The 17,993-nt window shown below is 37.8% G+C and overlaps 1 protein-coding gene across 16 annotated transcripts in view; it reads left to right on the plus strand.

The window, feature by feature from the left end:
* The window catches only part of DLG1 (discs large MAGUK scaffold protein 1), a 150,835-nt gene that overhangs the window by 5,670 nt on the left and 127,172 nt on the right, over nt 1-17,993 (plus strand). For all 16 annotated transcript variants that reach the window (XM_065073917.1, XM_065073900.1, XM_065073899.1 and 13 more), the window contains exon 3: nt 9,154-9,320. In XM_065073917.1, the coding sequence (XP_064929989.1) occupies nt 9,154-9,320 (167 nt within the window). The remainder of the gene's footprint in view (nt 1-9,153; nt 9,321-17,993) is intronic.

The raw sequence follows: 17,993 nt of genomic DNA on the forward strand, positions 1-17,993 counted from the left end.
GCGAGAATTTGATCTTCTGTTATACTGGATACTGCTGAAATTGTTGTAGATGGTGAATAGTGTGTTTTCACACTGAAAACTTTCCTTTGCTGCATTTTTGTGACTTTTTCCCAGATTGCAACTTCTGTAATACAACATCTTTGCTTGTATTTGAAGCTGAAACACCCATGGATATCATTCTTGCAACTTTGAGGTATCAGTGTGCTTTTTGGACAAGTTGCCTAAGGATATCCTATAGCTGTGCTTAGGGAGGTCTCCTTCCCACACTGATTCAGGGGTTGGTCAGTTTCAGAGAGGTTTTAGCTGGGCTTGTGTCTTCAAAAGCTGTTGGTTACTTGGTTATTTTCATGTATTTATTCAGATGGAGGGACGATAAAACATTTTAGTTGGTGTCCTGATGATTTAGAGTGCTAACTCAGTCATTAATATGCTTCTGCCATGTAGTTTGTCGTTACTTCAGAGTGTCCCAGTTTTTGGAAGAACTTCAATTTTTCCTCTTTAAGGAACCTAGTAATGAGTTAAACAGTCTTAATGCTCCCCCTTTTAAAATAACTATTTATGGTTTTGTATGCATGTAATGCAGTTCCATAGTGTAGAACGTTTTGGGGTTGTTGTGTGCTTGCTTTCTGAAGGGCTTTCTATGCTGTATTAAGTGTGTGACAGTGCAATGTATTGAATTTTTGGGATTAGGTGCTGCTTTTGGTAGCCTAAAATAGCAAGTAAGACTAGTGTAAGTTGAGTAGCTACTGGCATGCAGATAAATAGTATTGTGGCAAAAGATTATCCTTGTAGTCATTATACTGACTGTGTATTCAGTAATTTATCAGTTATCAATTACAGTATTATTTTCTTCACAGGGTTACCATTAAAAGGGGCTGTTGACAAGAAAACTTCGTTAATGTATCTGCTGTTCATACAGGGGCTTAAAAGAAAGTTGAACTTGGGAATAATTGATACAGTTTCCAGGTTCTGGAAAAGTTTATCTTCTGTGCTGTTCTGCACTTGCTGGTGTTCTTGCACCTGTGTTCCCTAGCTCTGATGCCTGTCTCCTCCCATGCTGCTATGTGGCTTCAGTGCTTGGTGTAGAGGAAGGGGGACAGCACGAGGGAGGGTATCTAGTCTCAGTCTTGGGCCTGCTTCTGTGGTAATCCCAGCAGCAAGGGCAGAACGTATTGTTCAGTGCTGCAGCTGGAGTGCCAGGTGCCTCCTGTGCATCTGGTTGCCTGAATTTTGAGGGATGGTGTTTGTTTTGATGCAGGTGGAATGAGTCCTCAAAGAAGCTGAACTCCAGCAGCTGACTGGTAGTCTTCTTGCACAGATGGCTCCTGAGTTATAACTAGGCTGAATTTGCAAGAATGTTAAGAGACCACAGAAGGTGTACGGCTGACATTAGAATAACCTCCTTAGCTTTGTGTTCTTTCTCCAAATTAGGGGAGGCTCTAGAGCTCTTTGGTAAAACTTTTATAGGAATCTTGTCATGTGCAAATATCTTTCCAGCCGTGTCCTCAAAAAAGCTGAGTTATTTTGGCTTGAAATCAAAAGGTCAGCCTAAGACAGAGATGCATTAAAGAAAACCTGTAGACAAACTGTAAAAACATTGCAAATTTAAGTCCTGTTTTCAGAAACTTGTGTTAGAACTTGGCTGTACAGGTGTTCCTGCTGGTGGAGATGCTGGTGTGTGGTACCAGCCATCCTTGTGTTGCCACCAGTGTCAGATAATTATCTTGGAGTCTACAAGCTTACTCTTGGTAGAAGAAACCAATGCTTGTGCTGTCTGCTTTAAGCAGAGCTATGAACCTTTCTGAAAACTCAACTTGGAGTGTTGAGTGAACTAATTGCAAAACTAGTTTGATTTTTTTTTTTTTTTTTGAATGCATTTGTCTGCAGAGTAAACTCCTCAGTCCTGCACTGACACTATTTAGAGGACCTTCTAGAAATGAGACTTAATAGTAACACTTCCTTTGTCCTGACAGGTTTTTGTTACCACTGAAGACAGTAGTAAATACATCCTTTTAAGAAAAAAAAAGTGCGCTGTTATAGGAGCCGCCGATTTGTAACTGGGGTTGAGATTTTTGGAGAGGGTGGGTAACTGGGTGTTCATTTTCTAGTGGTGGGGTGTGTTGTTGTTTTTTTGTTGTTTGTTTGTTTAGGACTAGATTGGTGACTAGGGGCACATGTGGTAGTATTAAAAGGAAAAGAGTTTGGAAAGCAGAAGGCAGTTATGCCCGTCTTTGGCTGTGTGATTACAACTGTAATTGTTTTTTTTTTTTAAGCTTTTCCTGCCTTAGTTCTGAACACAGGGAGAAAACCCTGTGGGTCTTTGAAGGAAAATAAATTGGAAATAGACAATGTGAAGATGTGGTGAAGAAGTGATTAGTAAACAAAGAAGAAAATATGAATGAACAGTTTGGAAAGCGGAAGTGGATGTGCTGGGAAGGAGTTTGTGTTTGGCTGTATAAAGCAGCTAGAGGAATAAATGCAAACACCTAGATCTAAGGGTGGTTTCAGTTGAGAGCAAATTAAGGAGCAATTGTGTTAGAAATGGAAAATAGCTTCTCCTGGAATTTGAGTTCAGCAAAGTAGTATGTGAAGAATGGAAGTTTAAAGGGTAGGACACAGTTACTGAAACAAGTGGAAGGGCTGAGGATGAGTAGTTGGATGCTGCAGCTTGTAGTTAAGGGTCTTGTAGAGCAAAACGTGTGGTGAGAAAGTTGCATTGCAACTTGCAACTTTCATCCCCACAAAAACAAAAACCCAACCAAGCAAGAGACCAATGAACTCTGAAAGGGACTTTACATGGGTTGTGATGAGCCTGTTTTTCATTTTTAGCAGTATGAATGCAAACATTTATTTTGGACCAGACAAACATACCATGAGACAACACAACCAAGGAATGCACAAAGAGAATACTTAGTTGAGTCCGGTTGTTGGCTTTGTAAGTGGATGTGAAACTTTTTTTGATGTTTGCATTTGCTTGTTGATTGCTAATCATGTACTTTTCAAGTCTTGGTTTACTTGTGTTATATGGATATTCTGAGCTTGTTGTAGCAGGTGAAGCAAGCATGCAGGACTGAGACTTCCTTAGGAGTTGCTTTACAACTGAAGAGTGAAAGTTTGTGGCATTGACAGACTCTTTTGCCTGTTCTGACAGTGATCATGATTTTACTTAGATTTTGTATATCCATTCGTTATGTAGGGCTGCTAAGAATTTGGCAGATGCCATACATCTCAGGTTGCCCTGAATGTGTTGACCTTTGTTTTCTTTTCTAGTAGTTTTAAGACTTAAGTTTTCAGTGCTTCAGGTGCTTTGACAGGAAGCCCCAGGAAAGATATATGTCTTTCCCAACCCCTACAGCCCCCCTAAAATTAGAGAAGTACTTAATTTCTAATGGGATGACACCTCTTCCTGGACAATGTACATGTAGTCAAATTCTTAACAGACCTGTTTGTTTGTGAAGTTACCTGCATTTGAAAAAAAAAAAACCAAAAACATGCATTTCCATGTGCCATATTTGAATAAGCAAATGTCTGAGAAGAGGCAGACCAGTGAGCAATGACAAAGGATTGGTGCACATGGATGGATCTGCAAAAGAAATACTAAACTGAAATAAGTCAATTTCTTAAAGAATTCATAAGCTCCTTGGTTGCTTGCAAGCCTGCAGGAAAAAAACAAAACAAAAACAAAACCAAAGCTGGTATTGAAATGCTTTGTGCTGTGAAGTCTGTATCTAGTGGTTTTCTGACTTGCTGGCTTTGCCGTTGGCTGAAATTGGTTTGTTCTGCTGTTGAACATCTATCAGAAAGGAGTACCTCATTGGCATCAGTGCAGAATTAACTACACAGCTGGAGTGCATAAATCCTGGTCATGCTGCTGTGCAGAGGGACCTTGACAGGCTGGAGAAATGGGCTGAGAGGAACCTCATGGAGCTCAACAAGGAAAAGTGCAAAGGCCAGCACCAGGAGAGAAATAGTCCCACATACCAATGAATGCTGTATGGCACCCCGCTAGAAAGCAGCCTTGCAGAAAAGGGCCTGGGGATCCTGGTGGACAAGAAGTTGAACATGAGCCAGCACTGTGCCCTTGTGGCAAAGGTGGCAAATACTGTCCTGGGCTGCATTAGACAAAGTATTGCCAGCAGGTTGAGGGAGGTGACCCTTTGCGTTTTAGAATGCAAAATATTAATTTTGAACTTAAAAAATGAGCAAACAGAAAACAAACATGAACTTCCTAAATTAACTCTTGCTCATGTACAAAGCTGTTAAATACATTAAAACTGAAAATCTTCAAATGACAGTACGATTAATACAGCGTATGAACTTCACGTATACTATGGTAGCAGTTTACAGCTCTGTGTAGTGTATGGTGTAAGGGCAACAGTTCACTGTTTCACATGCATAGTGTCCAGTGCAGGCTGTTGTAGTAAATGTGTCAGTGTTTAGTCCATCACGTGTTAAGCTTGTGTGGAGTTTCCTGGCACTTTTTTCAGAAAAAACACCTATAACCCACAAATTATCAAGATGCTTAAAGCATAAAAATGCAAAACCTAACACCAGTAGGTTAGTGTGATCATCAAAGAACAGCTTTTATTTAAAAAACAAAACAAAACTTTTAATGAGTAGTAAATGACATGAAGTTGTAGTGATTCCCTCTATGCTATAACTTTAAAGGTCCAATATCAGAAACTTAAAGAACATCATTATATAAAAAAATTACAGCGTGTTGCTTAGTACTTGTTAGAAAGCCAAAACACATTAAAACGTGGGCAGGGAGGAACAGGGAATGGGAGACTGAGTGGTACAGGGAATCCACCCCATGGAGATGGACCATGTTGATGGTTTCTTCATCCTCACCGTTGTGTATTCTTGAGGTTATTTTTGTTTGCTAACACACTCTCTGCTTCATTCTTTAATTCATTACTTTGCAGTTCCATGTCACCTTTGAATTTCTTGTATATATGGTGTTTCACATATGCTGGATGCTTGTTCTTTGTTCTGATATCCCTGAAACTGGTTTTGCCCAGTTCTCAAGGTTGGTTTCATTTGGCTGGTAATTAGCAGTTGGTGAGTTGTTTATGGTCTCAAAGCCTCTGTTATCATCCTGTGCCTTTATTTTTAAGGCCTCTGCTGTTGTGCTGTGCTTGTGCTTCTCTATGCTGCTTTTTTCTGGGGTCCTAGGTAATTCATTCTCTACAGAAAAACTACTTGTTAGTGGTATCTATTAGTTACAGAAAAATACACACACTCTTATTTGTATATACAGTCTGTGTCTGTGTGCTTATGTATAGCTTTTACTGAGTTTTGGACAGTTGGGTGATGTAACACCTATTGGTTTTACATATATTTATATATAACATACATGGAAAATATATAAACTTGGATATAAATATTTTTATGTACTTAAATATTATTTATGTATAAGCTCTGTATATTTTATATAGAAATATTTATAACAATAGGTGTTATATCATACAGTTGTCTGAAGCTCAGTAAAAGCTATACAAATTAGTTAAGTCACCTTGTGTTTAGATAATTGCTGTAGGGTTGGACAAGCTAAAACAAAGCTCCAGGCAGGCCAAGACAAGTCCAGAGGCCTGTTACGTAGCTTAACATGAGGCCCATGGCCTGTTACAAGCAGTATCAACTCCTCGTTTATTCTCTTCAAAAAATGTGATTATAGGTATCCCATCTTTGACTCACAAAGTTATATTTATCAAAAAGCTCACGTATAAGTGAATGCAGAGAGTAATTCTGTTACTAGAATTACATATTCCTTGCTGCAGGACAGGTTTATGTGGAAAGCTTGGTTGACAAAGATTTTCAGAACGTGCACTTATGTTGTGCTGATTACAAGTGTCCTCTCTGTTGAATGTGGAGCCAGAAGTGTCAGACACTCCCCATACCAGCAGAAATGGCAAGCAGAGGCCTTCTGTCTGATTTCTGAGGAGCAGGGCAGAAATCTATCTGAAGGAATGGTGTCATGTTGCTGGCTGGAATCCTTGTCCTCAGAGGCAGATCCTCTAGAACTGCCATCAAATACACTTAATGTAGGAGATGTAAGAATTGGTTTGCTTCTGCACTTTGGCTGTTCTTTTAATTACTGTGTTGTGGTTTTTAATGAACGTGGAACTCCCTTGTAAAGTCAATTTGAGTTTCAGTTTATATTTGGTGGATAACTTTCTTGTTTGCTTTAAGAGTGAGCAGTTTTAGCTTCTGGTGTATCACATTACTTGTGAATGAGCCTGTTCAAAGAACAGAACTGAGTGGAGAATATGAGAAGGGGGAAAAATACATGAAAAACTGCTTGTATTGGGTCAGCTTCTGCTGTAGTGAATACTGAAAAAAAGACTGTCACTACTGCTTAGCTTTTCATATTACTAATATTTTAATAAATATAATTTTCTTTTTCATGTGTCTTAAGTCCTCCTTTTCAGAACTGGTGGTCTGTCACTTGCTTTGTATAGACTTTTATTCTTGTTGTCAACAAACATATTGCTGACTTGGCTACTTAATGTGGTTTTACTTTTAAGCCAACATAATTCCAGGATGACTTTGTGTTGCCTGCCATTCATCACTTTTTGTCACTTAGGCTTTCCTGAAACTTGGTGTCCCTGTTTTTTAAGTGTCACTCAGCTCTTATTTTAATGCTTCCCCTCTAGTTAGAAATGTTTCCCATCTGTGTTTTCTCTTACTGTTGTGTGATATCAGACTTGAATTATTTTTCTATAATTTGGTTTTCTGTGACTTAGTTTGAGATATAACATGTATTGGAATTAATGTAGGAGGAAATGGCTAAGACATGAATAATGCACATCTAGCTTTAAGAGGGAATGTAACTCAAAGTTGCTACTTGCTACTTGTTGTTGCCACTTGCTACTTGTAAGAATTAGGAAAGTGTTAGAAGTTCTCCTATGCTAATAATACATCTGCAGATTAATATAATTTCCGTAGAAATTTAAGTGTGTTGGTGCAATGAAATATTTTTGTGAGCTGACACATAGCAGTAGACCAGAAGAATAACTTTTTTAGGTTAGATTTAGTATGGCCTGAGTTTCTGGCTTTAAAAACTGTAAATGTTCAGCACTCATAATGCATTCAGGGTGCATAGACTGCTTGCCTGTACTCCTAAGTACTTAATGTTTCTATTCTGAATAGTAAAAATGTAAATAAATGTTTTTTTTAAAAAAAAGGTAGATATCATATAGCACCAAGTTCCTAGGAACTTTTTTGCAGATAGGGAGCAAGTTCATGATTAATAGAAACTAATCCCCGTATTAAGTGGTGTATATATTTCTGACATCTTTCAATACAAAGTCTGTAGTGTCCTTTGTAGAGAAGTGGAGATGATGTATAGGAAATAATGTGTTTTTTGACACAAGTTGTTCTACAGTATGAATAAATGGCCACCTCCACTGGCAGGGACTTAAAAGAACAGTAGCAGAATTGAGAATCGGTGCCCTAGATTTCTGTTGGAAAACAGTTGCAGAAATAACCCCTTCCCATAAATAATGTAGTAATCTTCATGGCTTGGTTGCTGTGGATTGCAGCTATAGAATCAACTTAAACCACTGCCTATTTTTATAGACAAAGTACTCTCTGTTGGGGGGGGTGAGGGGCGGGAAATCTTTGCTTGATTGATATATTAATATTAATGCAGCTACAAGACAAATTTGCAACTGAGAGAGCTAATGTGAAAGATAGATTTAATGGCAATCTGTATCTCTTGGGCTGCTTTGCTCTTATATATCTAGGTCACTTAACATCTTCTGCAACCTTGCTGCTGTTTCTTCCAATCAGCAGCATTAAGAGCAAGTATAACTTTAAAAATTAATGTAAGCGCTTGATAGGAATGTGACTCTTGCTTAGAGAAAAGATACAAATGGATTTGAGAATTGCAGATTTCTGAACTGGTAGAGAGCAGGAGTGCAGTGTCTATATAAAAAAACAAATCTAAGACTGGAACACAAGCAACAGTAAGGGTTCTCTCATTTGCATGGTCGTTCTTTTGTGATGCTGCTCTGTAAAGGAATTGGTTATTGTGCCTCTGTTACTGACACTGGGCAGCTGCTGAAAGGCTACAAGATTCTGCAAATTATAGTCTTCCTTATTCACGGCTGGGTACTGTTTACTTCTTGGGCTGTGTCTGTATGTTTGTCTTCTATGAAGTTGGTATAATTAAAAACATGAGTTTACAACTCCTGTTTAGCAGATTTATACTTTGAAAAAGAGACTAAAAGCTTTACAAGACAACTTTCTTCATTTTTTGCCCTTCTCTTAGCCTAAAACTTTTTAGATTTTTTTTTTATTTTTTTTTTTAATTTTTATAATGTGAGTGATTATGCATGTGATTACAGTTGTGGTAGCAACTTTCATATGCTTATACTTTAATAGAAACACCTTTGATGCTTCTTTAGGTTGTTATTTTTATTGGTGCTTCATGGAGTTGATAGAATGCCAATAAAAAAACCTAATGAAGCTGTATTCTGGTTCCCCAGAAGTTTCCAATTGAGTGTTCAGGGTTGTAGGAAAAGCTGTTTATTATTTCAGAAATATGACTTGTAATTCATACTGTTAAAGTTTCATCCTATTTCTGTTACTTAGACTGAAAAAGCAGATGATGACCTGTCCTGATCAATCTCCCTTTTCCTAACTTCTCTCTCTTGCTGATTTCATCAGTATACTTCTATTTCAGTGGTAATTTAATTAAAACATATACCCCGAAAAAGACTTTATCATATTGCCCTTGAATGGTAGATTTCAGATAATCAAAGGCTACATTAGCTGAAATGATGTATACCATAAGTTGAAGCACAGGCACCCATCCCTTCCACTGTTCCACTGCAGTTATTCCATGTGTCGCTGCTGCTCCTGCTGCAGGTCATGTTGCGGGTGTTGGTGGCAGAAGCTGGAAGTGATTGGAGACACATGGGCTGTGAGACATGGGGACAAACAGGCTCTGAGATTTGGGGCTCGGAGAGCAGGTTGTGTATTCTGTTGGAAGGTTTGTGTGATCTTGGTGATGATACAGCTTCATCTGTAATAGGTAGTTAAAGTTGTAGGTATCTAATTTGTTTTGCAGGAGGAAAGTGGTGTTAAAATCAGAATGTTATAGCAACTACAAATCCTAACTTCTCACTTTTTTTTCCACGTCTTTAGATATTCAAGAATTTTATGAAGTGACCTTATTGGACAATCCAAAATGCATTGATCACTCTCAGCCATCTGAACCAATACAGCCTGTGAATACCTGGGACTTCTCCAGCCTTCCAAGCACAACCGTGACATCAGAAACACTGCCAAGCAGCCTTAGCCCAAGTGTAGAGGTATGATGCAGAAATCTGTTCAGTTTTTTTTGTTGAGACTATTAGCTTGACATTGTTCTCTACATTTCCTTCATTTTATAAAATATTTAATAGAAAACGTACATTATTAAGATCAATAGTCTTAGGGGATTTAATTATTGAAATATTTAATAACAGATGTGTGCATTTTGCTTAGTCAAAAATTTATAAACTTGTTTGTCAAATGTACCATTAAGTGACCATTAAACTGGATTTATGCTCTGAATTTGGAACCTCGCTGACAGGCTTAGTAGGCTTATATTCATCCATACTGATGACTCTTCAGTCATTACTTCATTAATAATTTGGGAAATCTGAAGCTATATCTCTCTGATAGTAAACTTATGAACAGTCTGTTCATAAGAGATTCTCTGCTACTTACACAGCTGTGTTTTGGAGGGACTTTTTTTTTTTGAAAGCTATATGAATCCAGTTGTCACTAGTGAGTGGTGAGAAAACTGGGCAGGGAAATATATGTTGATTTGTATTTTCAATTAAATCAGGATCTCCCTGCCCATGTTTAAGTTACAATGTTGCTTGATTTTATTTTATTTTATTTTATTTTATTTTTTCCCGTCAGATCTATTATTTGTCCCCAAAGAGGTGAACCTTGTTTCAAGTGTTCCCTCAACACTGACAGCATTGGAAAAGGTTTGTGAGCTTCTTGGTAATAACAGAAGGCAGTGTGCTCTGATGACCCGTTTTCATGTGGTGATCATAGAACCCAGGAAGAGCTGGGGGACCAACCGAAGGGCAAGTGCTGCAGCCTGCAGGGAAGCTCAGGAACTTGTACTGCCCAGCTAAAGACAGTGGTGAGGAGGCCTCACTGAGTGAACTCCATCAGAGGCTGCTTGGACTGTGTAAGACAGCACTTAGCTGCAGAACATGAGCAATCGTGAGATGTGCTAGTGAGTTTGTGCAGTTAGGGGAAAAAAAAAGTACTTGTGCTTATTGTAGTTTTTGTGAAATTTGTCATATTGAAGCTAGTAAGAATTGTGTCAGAAAAGCCTTAAAGGAAACTATGGAAGAAATCCAAGAGTTGTGTTGTGTTCTTTCAGAAAGTAGAAAATAGCTAGTAGATAAAAGATAACCTTTTTAGCCTAGCCAGGGGCAAGAGTTCTATATTGCCAAGAGCAGTCATTAAAATAGCTTTACATGAAAAAAATGAGCAGGCTAAGTATACCATATTTCTCAGGTTTGTAAGTAATTGAACACTGAGGGATTGAAAGTCTAGTGTAGGAACTTGCAGTGTAGGAATGATTTATTTTCCTTTGTTTCTTGTGAATCTTGATTACACACTGGAAAACTTAAATTATATGTGTCTTTGGAATCTTAGTTACCTGAAACTGCATAGGGAAGGCCACTGTCTTCATAGTCACCTTATTGAAAGTTTGCTCTAAGAACTGTCATCTTTGGAGAAAAGGAAGTAATGTTAGAGTATATGACAAATACTATGGAAAAGACTCTTGTGCTATTTACTTGTATTCAGTAATCTAAATCTTAGGTATAGAGCTGTAGAACTCTTTCTGAAGACATGGTGGAAATGCAGTCTCTTACAGGCAGGAGCAAAATGCCCTGTAGACAGTAGGGTAGGCAAGGATAGGCAAAGTTTATTTTGTCTACTGAGGTGTTTTGAAATAAACTGGTCCTAATGCGTTTTGTGTTTACATGTGCAAGGAACTTAATGAGGCAATTTAAGAGTCATTACAGTTGCCCTTAGTCACAGAGGATGGATGAAGCTCTGGAAAACTGCAGATGGGCAAACACTATATTTTTAAAAGGGTGTATGTAGGAGCAAGGTGGGAAAGGAGGATCCAGGTTTAACAAGTACAGGGAATGATTCTACTGTCTTTTTTGTGGGTCCTTGAAGGGGAAAAGGAGCCAAATAATATCCAGCATAGTTGATAACAGTTTTGTCAAACTTAGTGTGGTGGGGGGTGTGTGTGGTGGGCTTTTTTTGTTGTGTTTTTTTTTTTTTTTTTTTAATGTGGTAGTAGTTCTTCTGGTCATAATTTGTCATAATTTATTTGTCATAAATATGACAAATTTTAACTTCAGTAAAATGGCATGGCTTAACAGGCTATATTTTGAGATAATACGTCAGTTAAAGTTTCTAAAAAAATGGATCCCAGCCTGAGCTATTAGTGAAAATATCCCGATTAAATTATAAATTAAACCATGGGAGGGGAATAGTGTGTTGCTGCTTCAGAAGCTAAGACCAGAATGAAGCCTTGAGCAGTTGGACTAATTAAAGGGCAGGCTCCTGTTCAACAGGACCAAGTACAGTGTCCTATACTTTGGTTGTACTTGAGCAGCACCCGTAACAGTTGAATAGTTCAGTGGTTTCTCAGAAAAGATCTGGGTCATTGTTGAAGCTCAAGGTGAGTCAACAATGTCATGTTAATACAAGAAACACCTTATTGATACAAGAGTGTGGTGTAAAACTGTTCTACTTGGTCTGCATAAGGCTTTGCTGGAGATATTGTCCAATTTAAGGCACTATGGTGTGAAAAGATGTAAAAGAATTTAAGTGCTTAGAAGAGATTGACAAGGAAGATCTAAAGTTTGAAAAGAAATGAAGATCAATGGAAAGATTTGGTGCAGCTTCGAAGAATTGAACACTTAATTGGGAAACAGAATTTTCCTGTGTTTGTAAGCAAAGGTAATAGGCATAGCAAAAATGTTTTAAATCTTTTCCTAAGTATCAGAATAGCTGTACCTGGGCAGTCTCCCTTACTGAAGGTCTTTAAAGGCAGTATAATTGTCTTAAATGGCTTAAATATGTTGGTTGTGTGTGTGTTTTATATACCTTGGAACAGTGTAATGGACTTGAGGATTTACATTCCTACTAAACCGTTTTGTTTGTTTTAAACATGCTCCTAATTCCAGCAGCTGGGATGGTGAAGCAGATTGCTGCTGTGAGATTTGTTACGATGTTCCAACTGTAGCACATTTTGTGCTTCCACTGTAGGGGAAACTTGCTGAAATCTGAAGCATAGGATGGTGCTTACTGTTAGATCCAGGCTTTGTGATTGTTCTCCTCTGGCCCATTCCAGAAACTGGCAAGTTTATCCTATAGAAGTTTGTTATTTTGCTACCAAAAAGTCCACAATAAGAAGGACTAACTTATTAGGTAAAGGTCTTGTCCCTGTATCTTTGTATTTTACATAAAGATGCATGTGAATGGGTAATTTAATTACAAAGTTGCATGTGTAGTTTTTATTCCTGTGTGCTAGGAGACTGCCAGTAGTACAAGGTCTGGTCTATGATGCTGCACCAAGGACAGTGGGCACGTTATCATGGCAAAATCACTAATGTGTTGAAAGGAAGAATGGCCTAATTTGAGAAGTCTCACCATAGATATAAGTGGATGCTCTCAGCTAAATTGTTTGCTAGATAATGCAGCTGCTTCTCCAGTACTGTCTGGTGGTCACGGTATATAGTATTATCTAACAGAACCTGCTATAGTGTGGATTACTTTGTTATTTTTCTAAGTGACCCAGATTTGTTTATGAGAAAGCCACCTGTCTTCCTTCAGACAGTATCTCATGTATCATGTGGAAGTCAGACAGTTGTTTGACCTTCAGTATATGAAACTCTGATTTTACATTTACTGCCAGTATTTAAAAGAATAGTTGCATACGCTGAAGTTGAAGATGGTTTATGTGAAACTGAAGCCAAACTTTTCTCAGTGTCTCTGTCACCTTGAGTAAATGTAACCTCGTATTTCATTAGTTAAAAATTCTGCTTCCATGTTGTAGTTGTAAAGGTGGACAGTTTTGAAGAGTGGTAGTTCAGTGTTGGTTTCATTTGCTTTTTCTGAAGGTCTTAGTTTAGCTTTCAAATATATATGAAAATTGTTATAGTAGACATATCATCTTTTGCATATTATCAGCCTCAATTCTTTCATCTTTGGTGACAGGTGTGTTTTTTATTTTTGTGTGTGTGTTGCTTCGTTTTGTGTTGTGTTTTTTTTTTTTATACCTGTAAGGCAATATTTCCCTCAATGTTTTTAATTTTAATAAAAATTATAAGGAGAAATGCTTAGGTATTGACAGTTTATATTCCACATAACTGTAGAACTTAATGCATTTTGGTTTTTATATGTTGCTTTTTTTTATATGTTGCTTTTTTACATACTTAGTTGTTTTTTTTTTTTTTTTTTTTAATTTTTGGTTTTAATCAACCCCAGGGCATAACCATTCTGCTGCAGCATGTGTTTAATGGTTTGTTTTGCTTCCTGAAAATGACTAGAGATTGGAAGGAGCTTGAGTTTAGGATACCTGATTTTGTTCATAGCCAGCTCTTTTATATAACAGAAACTGTGACTTTTTAGACTTGCAAGGCCAATGCCCAATTCAGTATTAGTTCATTAACAAGATATAACCAGATCAGCATACCAGCTGCACTTTGAGGTTATTTTAGCTCTATTCTGTTGCTTGCCAAGCTGGTAGGACTGTGGGTGATAAGAATGGGACATATTTTTCTTGCTTTCAAATTGTAAGCCTTGAAAGTAATACCATTCAACCCTGTTTCTTTTACCTTGATGGTATATTTGTGCTGTAGTTAGTCTGGGCCAAATGAGTATTCTTCCAGCTGACACTTTGATGGTATATGAGAGAGTTGCTTGACAGTAGGAATGTAATGCTCCCCTACAGTGATTAGGGATTGTATTACAAGAACTTTCTACACAGCTGACTTTGGGAATGACTTTTTAGCAATGTGTGCTTGTGTATATACATAGAATAGTGGTATACAAGCTTAGGTTGCCTGAGGACTTTTAAAATGGGACATAGCCTACTTCTGCTTTTGCCTTCCTACTTCTGGATTGAAAGACTGGAGTTTGTAATCCCCATAGGTATTGCATTAGAGAAAGTTAGAGCTGCAGATTGCGGTTTTCCCCTTCACAGCAATCTGTTCTCTTTTCCATGCTTTTTATTTCCTGGAACCCTCTTTGACAGTTTTATTTGTTTTAATCTCCAGTAGAAAAAGATGATGAGGCAATAAAAAAAGAGAGATGCAAGACAGTGATAAACAGGAATGACAATCCTTTCAGTTCAAAGGACTAGCAAAAAATCCCCACGGATTCAATTTGAAAGGGTTGAAAGGTGCATACCTTTCTCCTTTGTGCATTAAATACTGAATTTTAGGTGTGCTTTGGCAAAGCAGCTAACAAATCCAAAGCAAGAACTCTTAACACTAATAATCGTGTGAGAGAAATGTGTGCAGGGGGGAGCATCCTTGCAAGCTGTTTGTTGTGATCTGTAGTGCCATCTGTAGGTGGGACAGTTTGTGTTTGAGAAATATGGTGAAACTTGAATCACTGGTAGAAATCTCCTTTGCCCTAACTGACTAGAGTATTGCTAAGGAAATAGTTGTCTTGTGGCTTTTTTTTTCTTTTTTTGGTAATCTGTAGGATATGTTTTAATATTGTGACCGTTTTATTTCAAACTAAACAGCAAACACTTGAACTTCTCAGATTTAAAAGTAGCCATAATAATTTCATTTTAGATGTTTGGAAAAAAAAAAAACAACAACACAACAAATCCCTGCTGAACAGTGTCTTAAAAGAAATGCTTTGTTTTGCAAGGTGGAGCTCAATCTGGAGTGTCTTATTCTTGCAGTTGGGCCAACAGATCTCTGTATTTAGTGGTTCATGGTGGCTGAATTACTTTGGTCTGATCTGTGACTTCCCCATTTATCTGCACATGCCCCTGTGTTTAGTATCTGGCATGCAGAGAGGCTGGCTGGCTAACTGTCTTCTAAGGCCCTTTGCTGATTTCATTTAAAAAAAGAAAGCAAAAGAGGAAGGAGGGAAAATAGCTGAAATTATAGACATGTCAGCTAAATTTGACACCAGGCAGGGCGGAAGTGAAACTCTCTAAACATCTTGGAATTGTAAAATAATTTAGGCTCTACCTGTGAGGTTGATCAGATTGTAAAGGGTTTCAACCACCTGAGCCTTGAAAACCTCCAAGGGTGGGAACTGCAAAATCTTTCTGCATGACCTGTTCCAGTGCTTGACTATCCTTTTGGTGAAAAAACTTTTCCTTATTTCTGATTTAAACCTCTGTTCCAATTTATTTGCTGTTTCTCAGGTCATTCCATCACACGACATGCATTGGGCTCTGTCTCCTGGTTGACCTCACTGGAGGCACTGGAAGGCTGCTTTTAGGTTCCACTGAACTTTTTTCTCAAAGCTAAAACAAGCTCCATGCCTCATCCTCTCTTTGAGGGGCAAGTCTTCCAGCCCCCTCAGCATGTTGATGGCTTTCTGCAGAACTTACTCCAGGTTATTGACATCCTTGTCATATTGGAGGGCCTGAAACTGCATGTAGTGTTCAGATGCCTCAGTAGAAGTGCCAGGCAAAGGGAAATAACAGTTTTGCTTGATACTACTGTGTTTCTGCTAATGCAGCCTCTGTTAGCCACCTTTGCTATTGAGGTGCACACTGCAGCCTTGTGTTTGGTTTGCTCAATGTCTGTAAAAAGGCAAATAATGGTCATTGTGAATATTTGAAAAGGATAGAACTAAGCTAATGTAATTTTCACCTACAGTATGGGCACTGGTTTTATTTACAAAGCAAGCAGTAATGTCTTTAACCTTTGTAAGATTTTGCTAGTTTTATGTAACTTCTTAATAAAATGAGCTGACATAGTCTAGAGGAAGGAACTTTCTTGTAGAGTGAAAAAAATCCATGTTTAATCACTAGCGGTTTGTATTGAAAATGGAATGGTACATCAAGCAGTTAACTGAAATCTTAGAGGAAATCTCAGAAAGAGATACCTGTGTATATAGATTGCATTATTAAAGTGGCAGGATACTCTAGTTCTGTTTTTCTGAATTTTGTTGATGGCAATAGCCTCACCTGGCCTTACAAATGCAGTCAGTCATACCTGTTGTAATGACAAGCTGTTCCTTGGAAAATCCCAGATCTATTGCACTGACTACAAATACCTTCTTTGCCCTAATATTTTTAAAGATTCAGTACTCACTAACTTGATGATACCCTATGTCTGATTGCTGTACTCCCAGATATACTGTTCCTTTATGCTTGTATCTGTATGTGTGTATTGGTCATTATTTATATCAGCTTCTTTTCTGCAGAAATGGTGTGCTGCTTTTATCTGAGCACCTAATAGTGTATAGTCCTGGGTCACTCAGGGGCCTCATTGCTTTCTCTGTGTCAGCTTTACAGTGGGGAAATTATATTTGGCTTGTGAAGGATTTTACCTTCAATTCTTGAAATCCAGGATGTTTGTACCAATAAAAAGAGTGTAAGTGTTGAACCAGAGCTCAGGTCTTCCAGGGGCAGGCTTCTGGTCAAACTGAATGCAAAAGCAAACAAGCAAAACCCACGTGCTCAGTTCAGAATGCATACACAAGCAGTAAAAGTCCGCTATTTCTAAAAACTTACCTTTCTCAATTCAGGAGTAAATAGAGAACTTACACAAAATTATGTGAATTTGGTATCTTGCTATGTTTGTTTTAAACTTGTAATAATTACATCTTGCAGCCAGGTTAAAAGGTAGCTAGATTAATCAGGTTATGGCACTTCAGAATTTTAATGTTTTCTCTACTAAAGGAGTTGAGAAAATGCTTACAGTGATGATAGTGCTTGATCTTAACTGAGTCTTTGAAATGTCTGCTCAAATATGCCGAGGTTGGGCAGTTGACATACCCTTGTAAAGCCGGAGCTGAGCCTGCTGCTCTGGTTACACCTGTGCCAGCTCTGTGTTACACAGGTTTTCTCAGAGAACCTGAGAGCAAATTAGTATTTAAATAACCATATGCACTTTTAAATTTGTGGATAGATCCAAAGCATTGTTTTCATTTGCATGATTTATTTTCATGTATGGTTTGTCTGTGCATGAATTTTCCTTTATTTAGTTGTCTGGTGACTTTGTAGATAGAATCTCTCACTGCCTGTGAAGGCACAAAAAGTGACTGCCAAACATAACTTGAAAGAGTTGGTAGAGAATTCAAGGCAAAAATAAGTTATTTCCTTTGTTTCTCACATGAGAATCATCCTTATTTTTTTTTAATATTAGTGCCACAAATAACGGTGAATGAAAATGCACTCTTTTTCCTTCTGGTCAAACTATAGAATGGTTGTTGCTGATTGTTACTCAGATCACTTGGAGCCAACAGAACAGAAAGGTTTATTTTCTATAAGTATGAATGACATGCAATGCTTCTCACAAATTCAGTAGAATAATAGTGATTTTAATGGCTAAGAGTACCAGATGGAAATGTCTTATTCTTCAGTGCATTAAAAATGGGGCTTTCCATGCACTTAATGATTTTGATTCAAGTTTTGGTGTGTCCTTTAATAATCTTTCTGTTGCTTTCCACAATACATTTTAAAGGGAAGAAGGTTCTACGTTATTTTTTTTAATTGTTTAATTGCGGTAGTTTTAGTTCTTGTTTCCTCACCTACTTCTCACTTCAAAAAAAACTGTTTCTTCTGAGCTCCAAATTTTAAACCCCTTGGTCATTCAAGGGGTTTAAAAATTGTCTTCAGGAAGCTGTATTATTGTTTCTTATGGCAATGAATGTTTGAGTCTTGGTCAATCTTGTTTGAATATTTTTTCTTCTCTATGCAGTATTTTCCAATGAAACTTCTGCAGAAATTGATTTTGGGTTGGCAACCT

This window comes from Columba livia, chromosome 9, assembly GCF_036013475.1.
Source record: "Columba livia isolate bColLiv1 breed racing homer chromosome 9, bColLiv1.pat.W.v2, whole genome shotgun sequence".
Lineage (NCBI taxonomy): Eukaryota > Metazoa > Chordata > Aves > Columbiformes > Columbidae > Columba > Columba livia.